The sequence below is a fragment of the Trachypithecus francoisi genome, unplaced genomic scaffold (genome assembly GCF_009764315.1).
Source record: "Trachypithecus francoisi isolate TF-2019V2 unplaced genomic scaffold, Tfra_2.0 Lachesis_group3, whole genome shotgun sequence".
Lineage (NCBI taxonomy): Eukaryota > Metazoa > Chordata > Mammalia > Primates > Cercopithecidae > Trachypithecus > Trachypithecus francoisi.
The window spans coordinates 52,473,098-52,490,521 of NW_022681468.1; the positions used below are offsets into that span (position 1 = coordinate 52,473,098).

Consider the following 17,424-nt stretch of genomic DNA (forward strand, 5'->3'; position numbering starts at 1 on the left):
CCTCAACCTCCTGAGTAGCTGGAATTACAAGTGCACTCCACTACACCCAGCTAATTTTGTATTTTTAGTAGAGACGAGGTTTCACCATGTTGGTCAGGCTGGTCTTGAACACCTGATCTCAAGTGATCCACCTGCCCTGGCCTCCCAAAGTGCTGGAGATTGCAGGCATGAGCCACCTCACCTGGCCTCAGCCCTTTCTTCTTTATTATAACTGTTATAATTTTTGGCTGAATCACTGGCATTGTTGACATTAACAAAGCAGACATGTTTACTTTCTGAGCCAAAATGTGTATTTTTACCTTTCCTATCTCATATGCCTTTTTTTCCCCCCCTCCTTTTAGAGGTGGGGTCTCACCATATTTCCCAGGCTGGTTTCTTTTCTTTCTTTTTTTTTCTTTTTTTTTTTTTTTTTAAGAAGAGTCCTGCTCTGTCACCTAGGCTGGAGTGCAGTGGTGCAGTCTCGGCTCACTGCAACCTCCACCTCCCAGGTTCAAGAGATTCTTATGCCTCAGCCTGCCGAGTAGCTGGGATTACAGGCACATGCCACCACGCCTGGCTAATTTTTGTTTTTTTGTTTGTTTTTTCTGAGACAGAGTCTATCTGTCACCCAGGCTGGAGTGCAATGGCATGATCTTGGCTCCCTACAACCTCCACCTCCCAGGTTCAAGCATTTCTCCTGTCTCAGCCTCTTTAGTAGCTGGGATTATAGGTGCATGCCACCATGCCCAGCTAATGTTTTTATTTTTAGTGGATGTGGGGTTTCACCACGTTGGCCAGGCTAGTCTTGAACTCCTGACCTTAGGTGATCCGCCCACCTTGGCCTCCCAAAGTGCTGAGATTACAGGCATGAGCCACTGTACCCAGCTTAGTTTTTGTATTTTTAGTAGAGATGGGGTTTCACTATGTTGGCCAGGCTGGTTGCAAACTCCTGACTGCAGGTGATCCACCCACCTCAGCCTCCCAAAGTGCTGGGATTTCAGGCGCCAGGCTGGTTTCTTACTCCTGGGGTCTCAAGCAGTTTTCCCATCTTTGCTTCCGAAAGTGTCGTATGTCTTTTTATCATTTGCTACTTTTGCAACATGTATCTGTTGCTGATTTGTTTACTTTCTGTTATTCTCCTTAATTTTCAACATGATCAAATACATTTTCAGATTATAGTCAAACTCCCCACTTTTCTTTTTTTCTTCCTAGACATCTTCTTGCACTCTGGGGTAGATATTTTCTTGGCCAAGGTGGAAAGTCACAGCCCTAGGACTTACCTTCAGCATTATCTTCTCTTCTCTCTTGTATTTTATCTTTGAGTTTTCCCCAGTGTTAATTTGCTCTCTTATGTTGGTGGAATATATTCTCCATCAGGACAGTAAGAAAAAGGTGAGTGGGATGTAAGTTTTTGAGATACTGTGTTTGTCTTTATTCTGCCCTTTAATAGAGTTGTTGGATCAAAAATTATTTTTCCCTCAGAATTTGGAAGTCATTGTTAAATTATCTTTTGGCTTCCAGTGTTGCTGTTAATAGTCCTGATAGTTTTCTTTTTTTTTTTTCTTTTCTTTTCTTTTTTTTTTCTTAAGAGACAGGGTCTTGCTCTGTTGCCCAGGCTGGACTGCAGTGGCACAATCACAGCTCACTCTAATCTCTAACTCCTGGGCTCAAGCAATCTTCCTGCTTCAGCTTCTCAAGTAACTGGGACTACAGGCGTGTACTACCATGCCTGCCTAATCTTTTAATTTTTTGTAAAGATGGGGTACCACTATGTTGCCTAGACTTGTCTTGAGCTCCTGACCTCAAGCAGCCCTCCCACCTTCATCTCCCAAAGTGCTGAGATTACAGGCATGACCACCATGCCTGGCCTCCTAGTAATGTTCTTGAGTTTGTTTGTTTTATGGTTCTTTTTTTTCCCCAAATCAACAGGTGTTTTATTGCATCATTTAAATATCACAAGTAGGTCTTAGGAGTCATCTGGCATCTTCTTTCTGTAGCTGGATAACTCTTAGATCTTATTCATCAGCCTGCTGAACAGTTCCTTTTTCAGAGACATAGATACCATCCAAAAATTTCCTAATATCCTTGTTTTTAACTGTTGTGACTTGCTGAAATCAAAGCCGCTGAATTTGAAACAAGCTCAATGTCATTTCCTTCAAGGATTAATTCGTCTTTCTGGGCTTGAGATACTGAACAAGCAACACCTGGTCTCATCCAAACTCTGCGGATGTATTTTTCACCCAAGAAATTTCGGATTTCAACAAGAGACCCATTCTCCTGGATAACGACGTTGATGGGGAAGTGAGCATACACAGACCTCATCTTGTAACGGAAACCCAGTGTAACCACCCTTGATCATGTTCTGTACATGACTACAAATAGTCTGAACGGTAGCCAGTTCCTTTCTGTTACCCCACCATTTGTCAACCCGAAGCCTCTTTTTTTTCTTTCCAAGAAGACTGAGTTCTACATTGATGTGATTGAAGTCCCTCCGCAGGGTTCCTCTGGGGCCCTTCACAATAACTGTGCGTCCCTTCAGAGTAATGTCAACATTTTCTGGAATGTCGACAGTCTGATTGCTGAGAATGGTCTTCATTCTTGCAGTAGACGCAGCAAAAAAAGCTTGAGTTTTATTTTTAATCTTTTTTGTTGACTGCCTTTTCTCACTGGAAACTTTTGGGATCTGTTCTTTTCCCTGCCATTTTGAAATTTTGTAACAACGTGCCCTACCTGGTTAGGGTTTTATTTTCATTCATTGTGCTGGAGACTTCTGATCAGGGGATACTGCTTGTATTTATGGGGAGTTGTTTCATAATATTATTTCCTTGATAATTTCCTCCTCTTCGTTTTCTTTCTTCTCTCTGTTACTGTTAGTCAGACATTGTTCTTGGATGGATCCACTTGCTTGACCTTTTTTTTTTTTTTGGTGGCTATCACATTTTAATTTTCAGTGTTTTGGGTTTTTTTTGTTTTTTTGGGTTTTTTTTTGAGACAGAGTCTTACTCTGCCACCCAGGCTAGAGTACAGTGGTGTGACCTCAGCTCACTGCAACCTCCATCTCCCGGGTTCAAGTGATTCTCCTGCCTCAGCCTCCCGAAGTAGCTGGGATTACAGGCACTCACAACCATGCCTGGCTAATTTTTGTATTTTTAATAGAGACAGGGTTTCACCATGTTGCCTAGGCTGGTCTCGAACTCCTGACTTTGGGTAATCCACCCGCCTCGGCCTCCCAAAGTGCTGGGATTACAAGCATGAGCCACTGCGCCTGGCCAGTTTTCAGTGTTTTATATTTCTATCTGGATGTTTGTACACAGGTATTCTTAAATATATTTAAGATTTGTGGACTTTATATAAGCTATACTTCAACAGAATAGTGAAAATAAATGGAAAGGACCCTTCCCCCTCCATTGTTAATATCTAAAGTCTCTTTCTTAATCTCTTTTTTTTTTTTTTTTTTGAGACAGAGTTTTGCTGTTGTTGCCCAGGCTGGAGTGCAGTGGTGCGATCTGGGCTCACTGCAACCTCCACCTCCTGGGTTCAAGCAATTCTCCTGCCTCAGCCTCCTGAGTAACTGGGACTACAGGCACACTCCACCACGCTCAGCTAATTTTTTTGTATTTTTAGTAGAGACAGGGTTTCACCAAGTTGGCCAGGCTGGTCTTGAACTCCTGACCTCAGGTGATCCACCCACCTCGGCCTCCCAAAGTGCTGGGATTACAGGCATGAACACCACCTCTCATTGTTTTTTATATTCTCCTGTTTATCTCTTCTAGATGTCATTGTCTTTTTCTCAGCCTCTTCATTAAGCATGTTGTGTTTTGTTCTCTGTAGTCTGTATCATGTCTGTTTCTCGTAAGTTATTTTTTTGTTTGGTCTCTTGTCTTTCCTGTTAGGTTTGTTAGTGTTGCATTGCTGCCATAACAAGTTACCATAAGTTTAGCAGCCTGAAACAGCACGAATTTATCTCACAGTCGCTGTAGGTTAAAGGTGTGTATACACAGTGGCTCACCTGTGTCCTCTGTAGAGTCTTTAGTGGCTGAAGTTAAGGTGTCAGCGGGACTGCGTTCCTTCCTGGAGGCTCTGAGAATGAATTTTGCGTGATAGACTTTGGTTCTGTGTGATTGTAAGACTAAGGTTCCCTCTGGCTTGTCTGCCAGGGGTCATTCTCAACTCCTAAAGGCTCTCCACATTGCTTGTGGCCCCCTTCCTCTATCTTCAAAGCCAGTAACAGCAAGTCAAGGTCTTCTCTCGGAATTTATCTGACCATTCCTGTCTCATCTCTCTTCTGCCTGCCTCTGCTGTTCTGAGGCCTCATGTGATTACATTGGGTTCACCCAGATAACCCAGGATAATCTCCCTAAAATGAGTTAATAAGTAATCTTAATTCATTTGCAAAAACTCCTCACAGCAGTACCTAGATTGGTGCTTGTGTAACCATGGGTAGGGATCTTAAACCTTTAGTATTCTGCCCACCACAGAAGCCTTTCTCAAGTGTCTAGTAATCATTGGCTGTCTGGCTGGGGCACTTTTTTTTTAGACAGAGTCTCGCTCTGTCACCCAGGCTGGAGTGCAGTGGCGCAATCTCGGCTCACTGCAAGCTCTACCTCCCAGGTTCATGCCATTCTCCTGCCTCAGCCTCCCGAGTAGCTGGGACTACAGGCGCCCAGCTAAATTTTTTTTTTTTTGTATTTTTAGTAGAGACGGGGTTTCACCATGTTAGCCAGTATTGTCTCCATCTCCTGACCTCATGATCTGCCCACCTCAGCCTCCCAAAGTGCTGGGATTACAGGCGTGAGCCACCGCGCCCGCCTGGAGCATTATCAGTGCCTAATAGGAAGCTCTATATTGTATGGATTTTAGCTCATCATCCCTCTGTAAGGTATTTAGACATATTGAGCAAGCTTTTTCAAACATCAGTATCTAAAAGATCTTTTCCCTAGGGCTGTTCAGGTTCTGCTTGTAAAGGATCCTAAAGGGTGTGTGTCTGTGGAGAAGGTTACCTGAGTTTAATTCAGTAATGAAACAGGAAAGGGATGTTGGGGCAGACTAAATTTTTTCAGGTAGTCTGTTTTCTGTGCCTCAGTTTGATGATTAGAACAGTGAATCAGGGTGTTTCCCATTGGTACCTCCTTCTACAAATACCTTGGTTTTATATTTATCCAGTTTACAAAGTTACTGTTCCATCTGACTTCTGCCTCCCAAAACTTTTCTGAGATTTATTATCCAATATTTTCTTCCATTTTGGGGGCCCTTATAGGTTTATGTTTTCTTTATTGTTTACATGATTTTAAAAAGGAGTGAAAATAAATGCACATATTCAGTATACTTTTTTAACCAGAAAGCTTTATTTTCCCTGAGAACCCTTCCTTATCTCAGTTTCTCAATTCCTCACCCTCATGCTTTTTTGTATGTATAGTAATTATATAGCCTATACAGATTAGACTAGATTTGTCTTCTGTTTGATAACATGCTAATTATAATGAACATTAAATGTCATTGCTGTGGCTGGGTGTAGTGGCTCAGGCCTGCATTCCCAGTATTTTGAGAGGCTGAGGCCGGAGGATTGCCTGAGCCCAGGAAGTCGAGGCTGTAGTGAGCTGTGATCACACTAACACTACTTCATTCCAGCCTGGGTGACAGTGAGCCCCTGTCAATTCATTTCTGTATATTCTGTTATAGAGGTTCTAGAGCACTGCTTTGCATAGTGCCTCATAAATGCTAGCTTATCCTGATTGAAATGTAAAATTGAGCATAAATTAGTATAGTATTTTAGTATGGCCATTTTAAAGTTTTCATGTCTCACAGTCCTCTGGGTATGTTTTATTTTGATATAAATTTTTAAAAATTATTTATTCTCTCCTCCAGCCCCACTCTTACGCATTTAGAAATCTTATACAGATTTCTAAATCTATTCATTACTTCTTGATACAAGGTGTACAGTAAATCAGTGAGTCCTAAATTCTCATGTCAATGAAATAATCAGTATCTTAATGTGGAGAGGTAGGTTTACTTCGTTATTGTTGTAATGAAATGAAAATCACTTATTCACACTTCATATGCAGCCAATGGCTACCCAGTTCCAATATGGAACTACCTACCATTAGAAAAATAAGAAGTCATTCTTCCTACCCTTCATTCTCTCCCCTCCCTAAGCTAGTAATTATCAAGAAGCTCGAGGCTGGGTGCAGTGGCTTACACCTGTAACCCCAGCACTTTGGGAGGCCGAGGCCGGCTGATCATTAGGTCAGGAGATTGAGACCATCCTGGCTAATACTGTGAAACCCCATCTCTACTAAAAATACAAAAACTTAGCCGGGTGTGGTGGCAGGTGCCCGCAATCCCAGCTACTCAGGAGGCTGAGGCAGGGGCACTGCTTGAAACCGGGAGGCGGAGGTTGCAGTGAGCTGAGATCGCGCCACTGCACTCCAGCCTGGGCGACAGAGCAAGACTCCGTCTCAAAAAAAGAAAAAAAAGAAAAAAAGCTGGAATCAGAATTGCTTACAGAACTTCTGTAAAACAAGCTGCTGGAGCCCTGAGCTAATGCAAAAATCTGGGGATATGGCCCCGGCATGTATTTTTAATATTATTATTATTGATTTTACAAGCAATTCTCATGGGCCCATCTAGTTAAGAACTGCTTTATCTACTTAAGACTGATGAAAAAGCTACTTAATAATCTTTTACTAATGTAAATATGCATATTAATATACATTTAATACTACCTGGTTTGTGAGCCAGACAGAAAATGACCTAGGAACAAAAATACATTTGAATCACGGAGTACGGTGACTCTCAAACCTCGGGGATATGCCGGAAACATTTGGGAGAACTTTTTGAAATGTAATGCTTGCTTTACTGTCTCCCACTCAATAGTGCCTGTGGTGACTTTGATAGAAGCATATCATATCTCAGGCATGAGATTTGTTATATAAGGATTTGTTATTTATCCTTCAATACTTTTTAGATATTTCATCACATACTAGTACTTCATTTACTTTGGAGAAATGAACGGGTGGAGAGATAGATTTCCCCACCACCACCCTCCCTCCACTGAATGTTGAAGCAGTGTAGACAACTGCTTATTCAGAGGCTTGGAATTTTCTAATGCCTTTATTTTATCCCATTGTGGCCCCATCGGCATTTAAAGCTGAGGAATCATTGTGAATTAAAAGTAGAATTCATAAACCATTAGATCTCTTCACGTGTTAAATCTTATTCCTTTAAAAATAACTCTAGGAAATCATGATGCAGCTGTATTAGATAAATCTTAGGTTCAAAAGATACACTTGAAATCACTTCTGAGTTTCTGAACCTACCTAATTATAGCAATCATTGCTAATCCATGAAACCCCAAGAATTACATTTGAGGATAAGTGGGTTAACTTTATAACCTAAATATATTTGATTTTTGAAAATATTTGATTTTTAATTGTGTAACTTTAGCTGGAAAATGCTGTAGTATGTTTTAAAAAAAAAATCAGATATGCCTAGATGCTTTCAAGAAAGTGGCAGAATTTAAGGAGCAAGTATTTACTCGTTAACATGATTTCTGCTCTTTACTAGATGTACTTACCCCAAATTTATTAATAATTAAAGAGCAGTTATATTCACCTACTCTGTGGTCACATATTCATTCAGGATAGTTCTTCTGTTAATTCCATTTTCAGGTTTCAGAAAACCCATCAGAAAATAGCCTGTAAAATACAGAACAAAATAAAAACCTAGTTATGTCCCAGAGTGTTCCTTTCTTTCTTTCCTTTCTTTCATTTCTTTCTTTTCTTTATTTTCTTCCTTCCTTCCTTTTTCTTTCTCTTTCTTTCTTTCCTTTCTTTACTTTCTTTCTTTTCTTTCTTCTTTCCTTCCTTCCTTTCCTTTCCTTCCTTTCTTTCCTTTCTTTCCTTTCTTTCCTTTCTTTCCTTTCTTTACTTTCTTTCTTTCTTTCTTTCTTTTCTTTCTTTTCTTTCCTTCTTTCTTTCCTTCTTTCTTTCTTCTTTCTTTCTTTCTTCTTTCTTTCTTTCTTTCTTTCTTTCTTTCTTTCTTTCTTTCTCTTTCTTTCTTTCTCTTTCTTTCTTTCTTTCTTTCTTTCTCTCTCTCTCTCTTTCTTTCTTTCTTTCTTTCTTTCTTTTCTTTCGAGTTTCACTCTCGTTGCCCAGGCTGGAGTGCAATGGCATGATCTCAACTCACTGCAACGTCCACCTCTTGGGTTCAAGTGATTCCCCTGCCTCAGCCTCCCTAGTAGCTGGGATTACAGGCATGCGCTACCATACCCAGCTAATTTTATATTTTTAGTAGATACGGGGTTTCACTGTGTTGACCAGGCTGGTTTCAAATTCCTGACCTTAGGTGCTGTACCCGTCTCGGCCTCCCAAAGTGCTGGGTTTACAGGCGTGAGCTGTCATGCCTGACCGAGTGTTTCTAATAGTAACATTGAAATAACCAACAGAAAACCAGACCAAAACCCATATACTTATTAAAATAATTTATTTGGGCTTGTTATTTAAACATGGACAAAAAAAAGAAAGTCCAAGGTGGTTTGCAGTAATTGCTACCATGTTAATTTTTACATGCAAATTAACTTTGATTTGAAGAAATCTTACAGAAAAATGAGAAAATATATATAAATTATTAAAAACACATGAAAAGATGTACGTTACTACTAATCAAATACATAAAACAAGAATATATATCCATCTTGTTCCATCTTTGCCTTAAAATTATATTATAACCTTTAATCCAGTAATTCTACTCCAGTGAATTCTGAAATAAAATATGGACAAAGATGGACATAGATGTTTGTAGAATTATTAAATATTGTTTACAATGGGCTCAATATTAGAAGAATGATTAAATTGTGATTTATTTACATAGAATATTACGCAGTTGTTAAAATGATTATTTACTAGTCATATTTCATCTTTTATAAGCACATTTTATTTTTTGCCCTGTCTTATGGTACTGAAAGAACACATTCTAAATGATTCAGTTATTTATATTTTGGAATGGGGGGTAACTTCCAAATTTCTACCATGGTGTGTGTGTGTGTTTTATTGTTTTGGAGATGGTCTTGCTCTGTCATCGAGGCTGGAGAGCAGTGGCCCAGTCACGGCTCACTGCAGCCTGGACTCCCAGGCTCAGGCAGTCTTCCCACCTCAGCCTCCTGAGTAGCTGGGACTCTAGGTGTGCACCACTATGCCTGGTTAATTAAAAAAAAAACAACTTTTTTTTTTTTTTTTTTTTTTTTGTAGAGAAAAGGTCTTCCTGTGTTGCCCAGGCTGGTCTTGAACTCCTGAGCTCAAGCAGTTCTCCCACTTTGGCCTCCCAAAGTGCTGGGATTACAGGCGTGAGCCACCTTGCCCGGCCTCTCGTTAGCCGTTTTATAATTAGAGGAAAAACATTAAGACACAAATACTTACAAAGCATTTGTTATGTATCATTTAATTTATACAACTACCTCCTGAGGCACTATTCTCATTTGCGATGAGGAAACTCAGACACTGACAGGCTGAGTAGCTTGCCCAGAGTCATACAGCTAATAAATAGTGGAACTAGGATTTGAATCTAGGTAGTTTGGCTGTGTGCTTCCACCTTAAATTGTGCCTCATCAGCTCTGTGGCAGCATGGTAGGATCCTACTTTCAGGTCCCCTACAAACAAAAAGCTTTCTGAATTTATAATACTGGGTTGAATCTAGTGGATGTCATGGGCTCCTAAAGCTGTAAACTGCCACATGTAAAATTTTGATCCAGTAATTAGCAGTCTACAGCTTTACAAGTTTTATAGTGATATGAATTGTGTTGTCTGTTCTCTTAATACTCTGGCATATAGTGTAGTGCTGCAGACATTGTAATACTCAGTCATGGGCTGCATAGCAACATTTTGGCAAACAATGAACCACATATCCAATGATAGCTCCTTAAGATTATAATGGAGTTAAAAATTTTCTGTCTCCTTGTGATGATGTAGCTTTTGTAACATCGTAGTGCAATTATTTTTTAAAATAAATTTTAAAAATAAATGCAGCAACTGGGCACGGTGCCTCACGCCTGTAATTCCAGCACTTTGGGAGGCCGAGGCAGGTGGATCACGAGGTCAGGAGATCAAGACCATCCTGACTAATAACAGTGAAACCCCACCTCTACTAAAAATACAAAAAATTAGCCGGGCGTGGTGGCGGGTGCCTGTAGTCCCAGCTACTGGGGAGGCTGAGGCAGGAGAATGGTGTGAACCCAGGAGGCGGAGCTTGCAGTGAGCCCAGATCACACCACTGCACTCCAGCCTGGGCGACAGGGCGAGACTCGATCTCAAAAAAAAAAAAAAAAAATGCAGTGGCTCACACCTATAATAGATCCCATTACTTTGGGAGGCCAAGGAGTTTGGAGACCAAACTCATGGAGCCTTGGCATCATGACAAGACCCCATCTCTACAAAAAATAAAATGAAATTACCTAAGGACACATTTATCAGAACACATCCCCATCCTTAAGTGACGCATGACTGTAGACCTATTGCTTCTCCTTTCTGTGGCTTTTCTTTTTTACTGTTAATTTTTGGGTTCTTCATCGTTTCACACTGTTTTTTAATTAACTTTATTGTGGTATAATAGATACAATAAACTGTATCCGTTTAAAGTGTAAAATTTGAGTTGTGACAGATATTTATACCTCTGAAACCACCACAATCAACGTTCAGAATATTTCTGTCACCTGTCAAACTTCAGCTCCCAGCAAATTGATCTGCTTTCTGTCACTACGGATTTGTTGGCATTTTCTGGAATTTTATGAATGGAATCACATATACTCTTTTCTAATTTGTCTTCCACTTAATATAATAAATTTGAGAGTCATTCATTTTATTGCATGTGTCAATAGTTTGTTTCTTTTTACTGATTGATGAGTTGTGTTCCATTGTCTAAGTAGTACACCATTGGTTTGCAAATATCACATTTTTGTTTATCCATCTGGGTTATATTCAGTTTTGGCTTTTACGAATCAAAGTTATTACAAATGTGCTTTTCATCTTCTTGGGTAAATAACTAGAGGTAGAATGTCTTGAGTTGTGTGGTACATGTATGTTTATACAGAATTGCTGAGCTGTTTTCAAAAAATTGTCTCATTTAATAGTCCCACCAGCTGCTTACGAGAGTTCAAGTTCCTCTTCACATCCTCACTGACACTGGGTAGTATGTCTTTTTATTGCTGGCCTCTCTGATGTGTGGATACCACTATCTCACTGTGGTTTTAATTTGTATTTCCCTGATGGTTGATAATGTCAAGTATCTTTTCATGTGCTGCTTGGTCATATTTCTTTGATGAAGTAATTGTCCAGATCCTTAGTTCATTTGTCTTCTTGAGTTGTTTGGGCTCTCTATATATTCAGAATACAAGTCTTTTGTCAGATATGTGTGCTGCAAATATGTTGTCCCATTATATGCTTGTCTTTTTGTTTTCTCAGCAGTGTCTTTTAAAGAGTAGGTAGGTTGGGTTTTTTTGTTTTTAAATAAAGGGCAATTTTTTTGTGGTTCCTTTTTTTTGTGTGTCCTATCTAAGAAATCTTTGTCGCCTTATGCTTCTAGTTTCATTATTTTGGCTGTTGTGTTTAGATCAGTGGTCAGTTAGAATTAATTTTCACATATTGTTATAAGGGTTAATGGTCTTTAAAAATATATATATGAATCATTGTTCAGCACTTTGTTGAAAAGGTTTTTCCTTCGCCTTGGATTGCCTTGGTATCTTTGTCAAAAAATTCTGGTCACCCATATGTAGGCCTATTTTGGGGGCCCACTTCTGTTTCATTCATCTGTACGTCTTTTCATAAAGCCAGTAAGTGCAGTGTCTTGATTGACACAGCTTTATGATGTCTTAAAATCAGTTAGTGCAAGTCATCCAATTTTGTTCTTTTTAAGAATGTCTTTGACTATTCTAGGATTGTTCTCATTTTCATATAAATTTTACAATCTGTCAATTTCTACAGAAAAGCAAATTGGAATTTTGACTGGCATCTCATTAAATCTTTAGCTTAATTTGAGGAGAACTGACTTCTTAACAAAATTGAGTCTTGCAATTTGTGAACATGGTGTGCAGTATATAATATTATGTGTGTGTGTGTGTGTTGTGTTGGGTCATTTTTAATTTCTTTTGTTATTTTCATTTAACCATTTTGCTTATCAGACTCCTCAAATGAAAATAGATCAGAAACTTGCAGCCATTTGATACAGGGCAGAATATTTGAATCAATTAAAATTTGGGATTTGGGGCCGGGCACGTTGGCTCACGCCTATAATCCCAGCACTTGAGAGGCTGAGGCAGGCGGATCACCTGAGGTCAGGAGTTCGAGACCAGCCCAATTAACATGGAGATTCCCCATCTCTACTAAAAATACAAAATTAGCCAGGCATGGTGGCACATTCCTGTAATCCCAGCTACTCGGGAGGCTGAGGCAGGAGAATCGCTTGAACCTGGGAGGTGGAGGTTGCCGTGAGCCGAGATCACTCCATTGCACTCCAGCCTGTGCAATGAGAGTGAAACTCATCTCAAAAAAAAAAAAATTAGGATTTGGTAATGATTTAAAAGTATCATGACATTTACTTCATTTATCATGTGTACGTTACAAGTGAAGGACATATAAATCTCAATTTTTCTTCCAGTTTTAGATAAAAAATAAGTATATAAATAAGGGCTTCTAATATTTTCTTTCTGTACCCTAGTAGATTGTTATCTCCACTTTGAGGTCATTACATTTATTATATAGTTAGAAATTAAGAATGTTTGGGTAGTTTACGTGTCATAATCAGTGTTTTGCATGACATCAATGTCTGACACAACTCAGACATACAGAAGGAAGTTACAAATTCTTATCTTGAAACAGATTTGCTAAGTGTAAAGTGTTTAAATTTTCCTTTGTTCTAGTAAAACAATCTATTTTTTTTTTAACAGATATCAGACACCCGGAAGAACTTTCTCTCTTAAAGAAACCCAGAGATCCAACAAAGAAAAAAAAGAAGAAGCTAGATGACCAGTCTGAAGATGAGGCACTTGAATTAGAGGGGCCTCTTATCACTCCTGGGTCAGGTAAGACTTTTACCAAGCAATGGGCTCAAAGTAAGAACTGTGGACTGTGTACCTTTGTCTTTCTGGTGGTAGGTAAATGGATCATGTAGGTCAGGAAGAGTGGTCAAATTAAAAAAACAAAAACTTCAATTAGCCAGGCATGGTGGCACGTGCCTGTAGTCCCAGCTACTTGGGAGGCTGAGGCAGAAGAACCGCTTGAACCTGGGAGTCAGAGTTGCAGTGAGCCAAGATCATGCCACTGCACTCCAGCCTGGGCAACAGAGCGAGACTCCGTCTCAAAAAAAAAAAAAACTCTCCTTCAGCATTTTTCTGTGTCCTGAAATCGCTATCCAGTGTCGGTTTCTCTCGTGCAAATCGTCATGTCTGGTGTTAATAGTTGAATCAATAAAGAGCAAGCCCACTTCTCTTGTTCAGAGAGTCAAAAAGGAATAGTATCAGAATTGGACTCAGGCAGAAATTGGAAACTTTTTCGTATTTAGATCATGAAAACCACCACTATTTAATTAATGCATTATTCCTTAAATCCTTACTGAAAGTCGGGCGTGGTGATTCACGCCTGTAATCCCAGCACTTTGGGAAGCCGAGGCAGGCGGAGCACGAGGTCAGAGAGCGAGACCATCCTGGCTAACATGGTGAAACCCCATCTCTGCTAAAAATACCAAAAAAAATTAGCCGGATGTGGTAGCATGCACCTGTAGTCCCATCTACTCGCGAGGCTGATGCAGGAGAATCACCTAAACCCGAGAGGTGGGGGATGCAGTGAGCTGAGATCATGCCACTGCACTCCAGCCTGAGCAGGAAGAGCAAAACTCCCATCTCAGAAAAAAAAAAAAAAACAGCAGGCCGGGCCCTGTGGCTCACACCTGTAATCCCAGCACTTTGGGAGGCCAGGGCAGGCAGATCACCTGAAGTCAGGTATTTGAGACCAGCCTGGCCAATGTGGTGAAGCCCCATCTCGACTAAAAATACAGAAATTAGCCAGGCGTGGTGGTGGACACCTGTAATCTCAGCTACTTAGGAGGCTGAGGCAGGAGAATTGCTTGAACCCAGGAGGCAGAGGTTAAAGTGAGCCAACCTGGGTGACAACTCCGTCTCGCAAAAAAATAAAGAAAAACCACACACACACAACAGCCTTCTCTCTGCTTTGCATATTCTGATTTCCTGGCCTTCCTACCTTTTTTCCTTAAAGGTTTTGCTCCTTTGAGGAGCTTTCTTAGATTCCCTTTCATTACTTTTCCAATCTGAATTAGGAATCCTTCTGTCATAAGTCAGCAGACTTCTCTGGGTTTGGTATTGTTATACTGTGTTCTTCCCTGCTAATGTGAGCTCACTGCATGAAGGGGCTGTCTCACCCTTTTGTCACCAGAATCTAACTCAGCATATGGCATTCAGCAGGCATGCAGGTAATATCTTTTGGGAAACTAGGTGGCCAATTAATTAGGTTATATTGTTCTTTAATTGTGGGCATATACCTGGACTGAACATTGCAGTTTCCTGTGTTTCCATCAGCCACAATTGATAAATCCATTACTTAGGATGGGTCCCTTTAGCAAGTATCTAAATTAATCTTACTAATTTAGTTCATTCTGGTTTTTTAAATTCTGAGATGATGATGATGATACTAGTAATGAAAGCAACACTTACAGAGCACTTACTGTGCAGTGCCCACTTTACCCATGGAAACCTATCTAATTTTCACTACAGCTCTTTGCAGTAGATTCTATAATGTATAAATGTTAAATGACTTTTATAGAAGATAATGTTTTTGAAATTCAGAAAACAGTTCCAAACAAAGTTTGTGAATTCAGCGTTTAAGTTCCAGTGGTCAGGTTTTTGATGGGAAAAGGCAGTCCAAGCAGAAAGAATGATCCTAACAAAGAACATCCTTGCAGAAACACAAGATGTGAATAAATGAGTTGAGCCAGTTTATGGGGGAGAGACCTCCGAGCTCCTTCAGGATAACATTGGAACATATTTAACAGTAGGCGATGGAATTCAGGCTAGGGCATTGTAGAACCATTGGTTTCTGAATATTTTACAAAATTATCAAATCATTATTATAGAAAGAGTATCAAATTTACTTCCAGTCAGTAATTTGTACAGGAGGGAATGTGGGGAAGGATTGCTGATACTGGTGGAAGCCTGTGGGTTGAGGAAGAGGTAAAAGAGAATAAAAGGGGCCGGTCACAGTGGCTCATGCCTGTAATCCCAGCACTTTTGGAAGGCTGAGGTGGGTGGATCACCTGAGTTTAGGAGTTCAAGACCAGCCTGGCCAACATGGTGAAACCCCATCTCTACTAAATATACAAAATTAGCCAGGCATGGTGGCGGGTACCTATAATCACAGCTACTCTGGAGGCTGAGGCAGGAGAATCACTTGAACCCAGGAGGCAAAGGTTGCAGTGAGCCGAGATTGCGCCACTGCACTCCAGCCTGGGCTACAGAGCAAGAATCTGTCTCAAAAAAAAAAAAAAGAGAGAGAGAATAAAAGATTATGTCCATGTGATATTGTGACATAGTAAGAAATATATATAGTCATGTGCTGCATAGTGATGTTGTGGTCAATAACGGATCACATGTACGATGGTAGTCCCATCAGATTATAATACTGTCTTTTTTTTTTTTTTTGGACGGAGTCTCGCTCTGTTGCCCAGGCTGGAGTGCAGTGGCGGTGATCTTGGCTCACTGCAACCTCCGCCTCCCGGGTTCAAGCGATTCTCCTGCCTCAGCCTCCTGAGTAGGTAGGATTACAGGCGTGTACCACCACACCCGACTAATTTTTTGTGTTTTTAGTAGAGATGGGGTTTCACCATGTTGGTCAGGCTGGTCTCGAACTCCTGACCTCGTGATCAATCCACCCACCTCAGCCTCCCAAAGTGCTGGGATTACAGGTGTGAGCCACTGCGCCCGGTGTTTTTTGTTTTTTTGTTTTTTGTTTTTTGTTTTTGAGACACAGTCTTACTCTGTCACCCAGGCTGGAGTGCAGTGGAACTATTTTGGCTCTCTGTAGCGGAAATATAGACAATTCTTCTGCCTCTGCCTCCTAAGTAGCTGAGACTATAGGTGCACACCACCACACTTGGCTAACTTTTGTATTTTTAGTAGAAGTGGAGTTTCACCATGTTGGCCAGACTGGTCTCGAACTCCTGGCCTCAAGTGATCTACCTGCCTTGGCCTCCCAAAGTGTTGGGATTACAGGCATGAGCCACCGCACCTGGCCCTGTATTTTCACTCTAACTCTTCTATGTTTAGAGATGTTTAGATACACAGATACAGATACTTACCATTGTGTTACAGTTGCCTGCAGCATTCAGTATAGTAACATGCTGTACAGGTTTGTAGCCTGTGAGCAATAATAGACTGTACCATCCATATAGCCTGGGTGTGTAGTAGGCTATACCATCTGGGCCTGTATGAGTACACTCTATGATGTTCATACAACAGTGAAATCCCTTAACGACACATTTCGCAGAACTTATCCCTGTTGTTAGTAGACTGATGACTGTACTAACCTTTGTCCCTGCATCATTGGGCTGTTCCTGTGCTGCCCAATTTTTGGCTAGCTTGTGCCCAAGAAGAACATCCTTACCAGTTCTTACCCTCCCCAATCTTGGGCTCCCTTGTTCTTTTTCACCCAGTTCCCTTTTCACCCAGACTGCAGCTGCTTTTATTTCTGCTCTGTGTACCATTCCTCGGTTCTTTCCTTTCAGATGCTTGACCTTTGGACAGCTTTGAATGTCCTAAGGGACATTTGTGGCCTCTTTATTTGTAAGAGATCCTTTTCAGAAAAAAAAAAAGACAATATTTTTATTAAAACATTGCTATTACTGACAACCACATTTATTGAGCAACTTCTTGTCCAAAACACTACATGTAATATATTTAATCCACACAGTTAAATATATTTATTAATTGAGTAATTCTGAAAAATCGGTAGCCTGAGAAGAGAAACCCAGAGTGGCTAAATCACTTGTCTGGGAGCTGATCCCTGGTAACTGGTAGAGTTGAGCTGTAAGCCCAGGCTCATCCCGCTTCCAAGCTAGAGCTTACACCATTGCACTATGCACACACCCGTCTCCTTCCCCCTTCTATCCCTCACGAGTACATACAGACCCATAATTTTTTTTTTTTTTGAGACGGAGTCTGGCTCTGTCGCCCAGGCTGGAGTGCAGTGGCCGGATCTCAGCTCACTGCAAGCTCCGCCTCCCGGGTTTACGCCATTCTCCTGCCTCAGCCTCCTGAGTAGCTGAGACTACAGGCGCCCGCCACCGCGCCCGGCTAATTTTTTGTATTTTTAGTAGAGATGGGGTTTCACCGTGGTCTCGATCTGCTGACCTTGTGATCCGCCCGTCTCGGCCTCCCAAAGTGCTGGGATTACA

At 40.7% G+C, this 17,424-nt stretch overlaps 1 protein-coding gene and 1 pseudogene across 7 annotated transcripts in view; one reads left to right on the top strand and one right to left on the bottom strand.

Annotated features, from left to right (window-relative positions):
* FERMT2 (fermitin family member 2) overlaps window positions 1-17,424 on the top strand; it is a 99,933-nt gene that overhangs the window by 46,326 nt on the left and 36,183 nt on the right. For all 6 annotated transcript variants that reach the window (XM_033188018.1, XM_033188019.1, XM_033188013.1 and 3 more), the window contains exon 4: window positions 12,911-13,045. In XM_033188018.1, the coding sequence (XP_033043909.1) occupies window positions 12,911-13,045 (135 nt within the window). The remainder of the gene's footprint in view (window positions 1-12,910; window positions 13,046-17,424) is intronic.
* Window positions 1,901-2,619, bottom strand: LOC117069636 (annotated as a pseudogene). The gene has a single exon (XR_004431613.1). The product of XR_004431613.1 is annotated as a 60S ribosomal protein L9-like (transcript).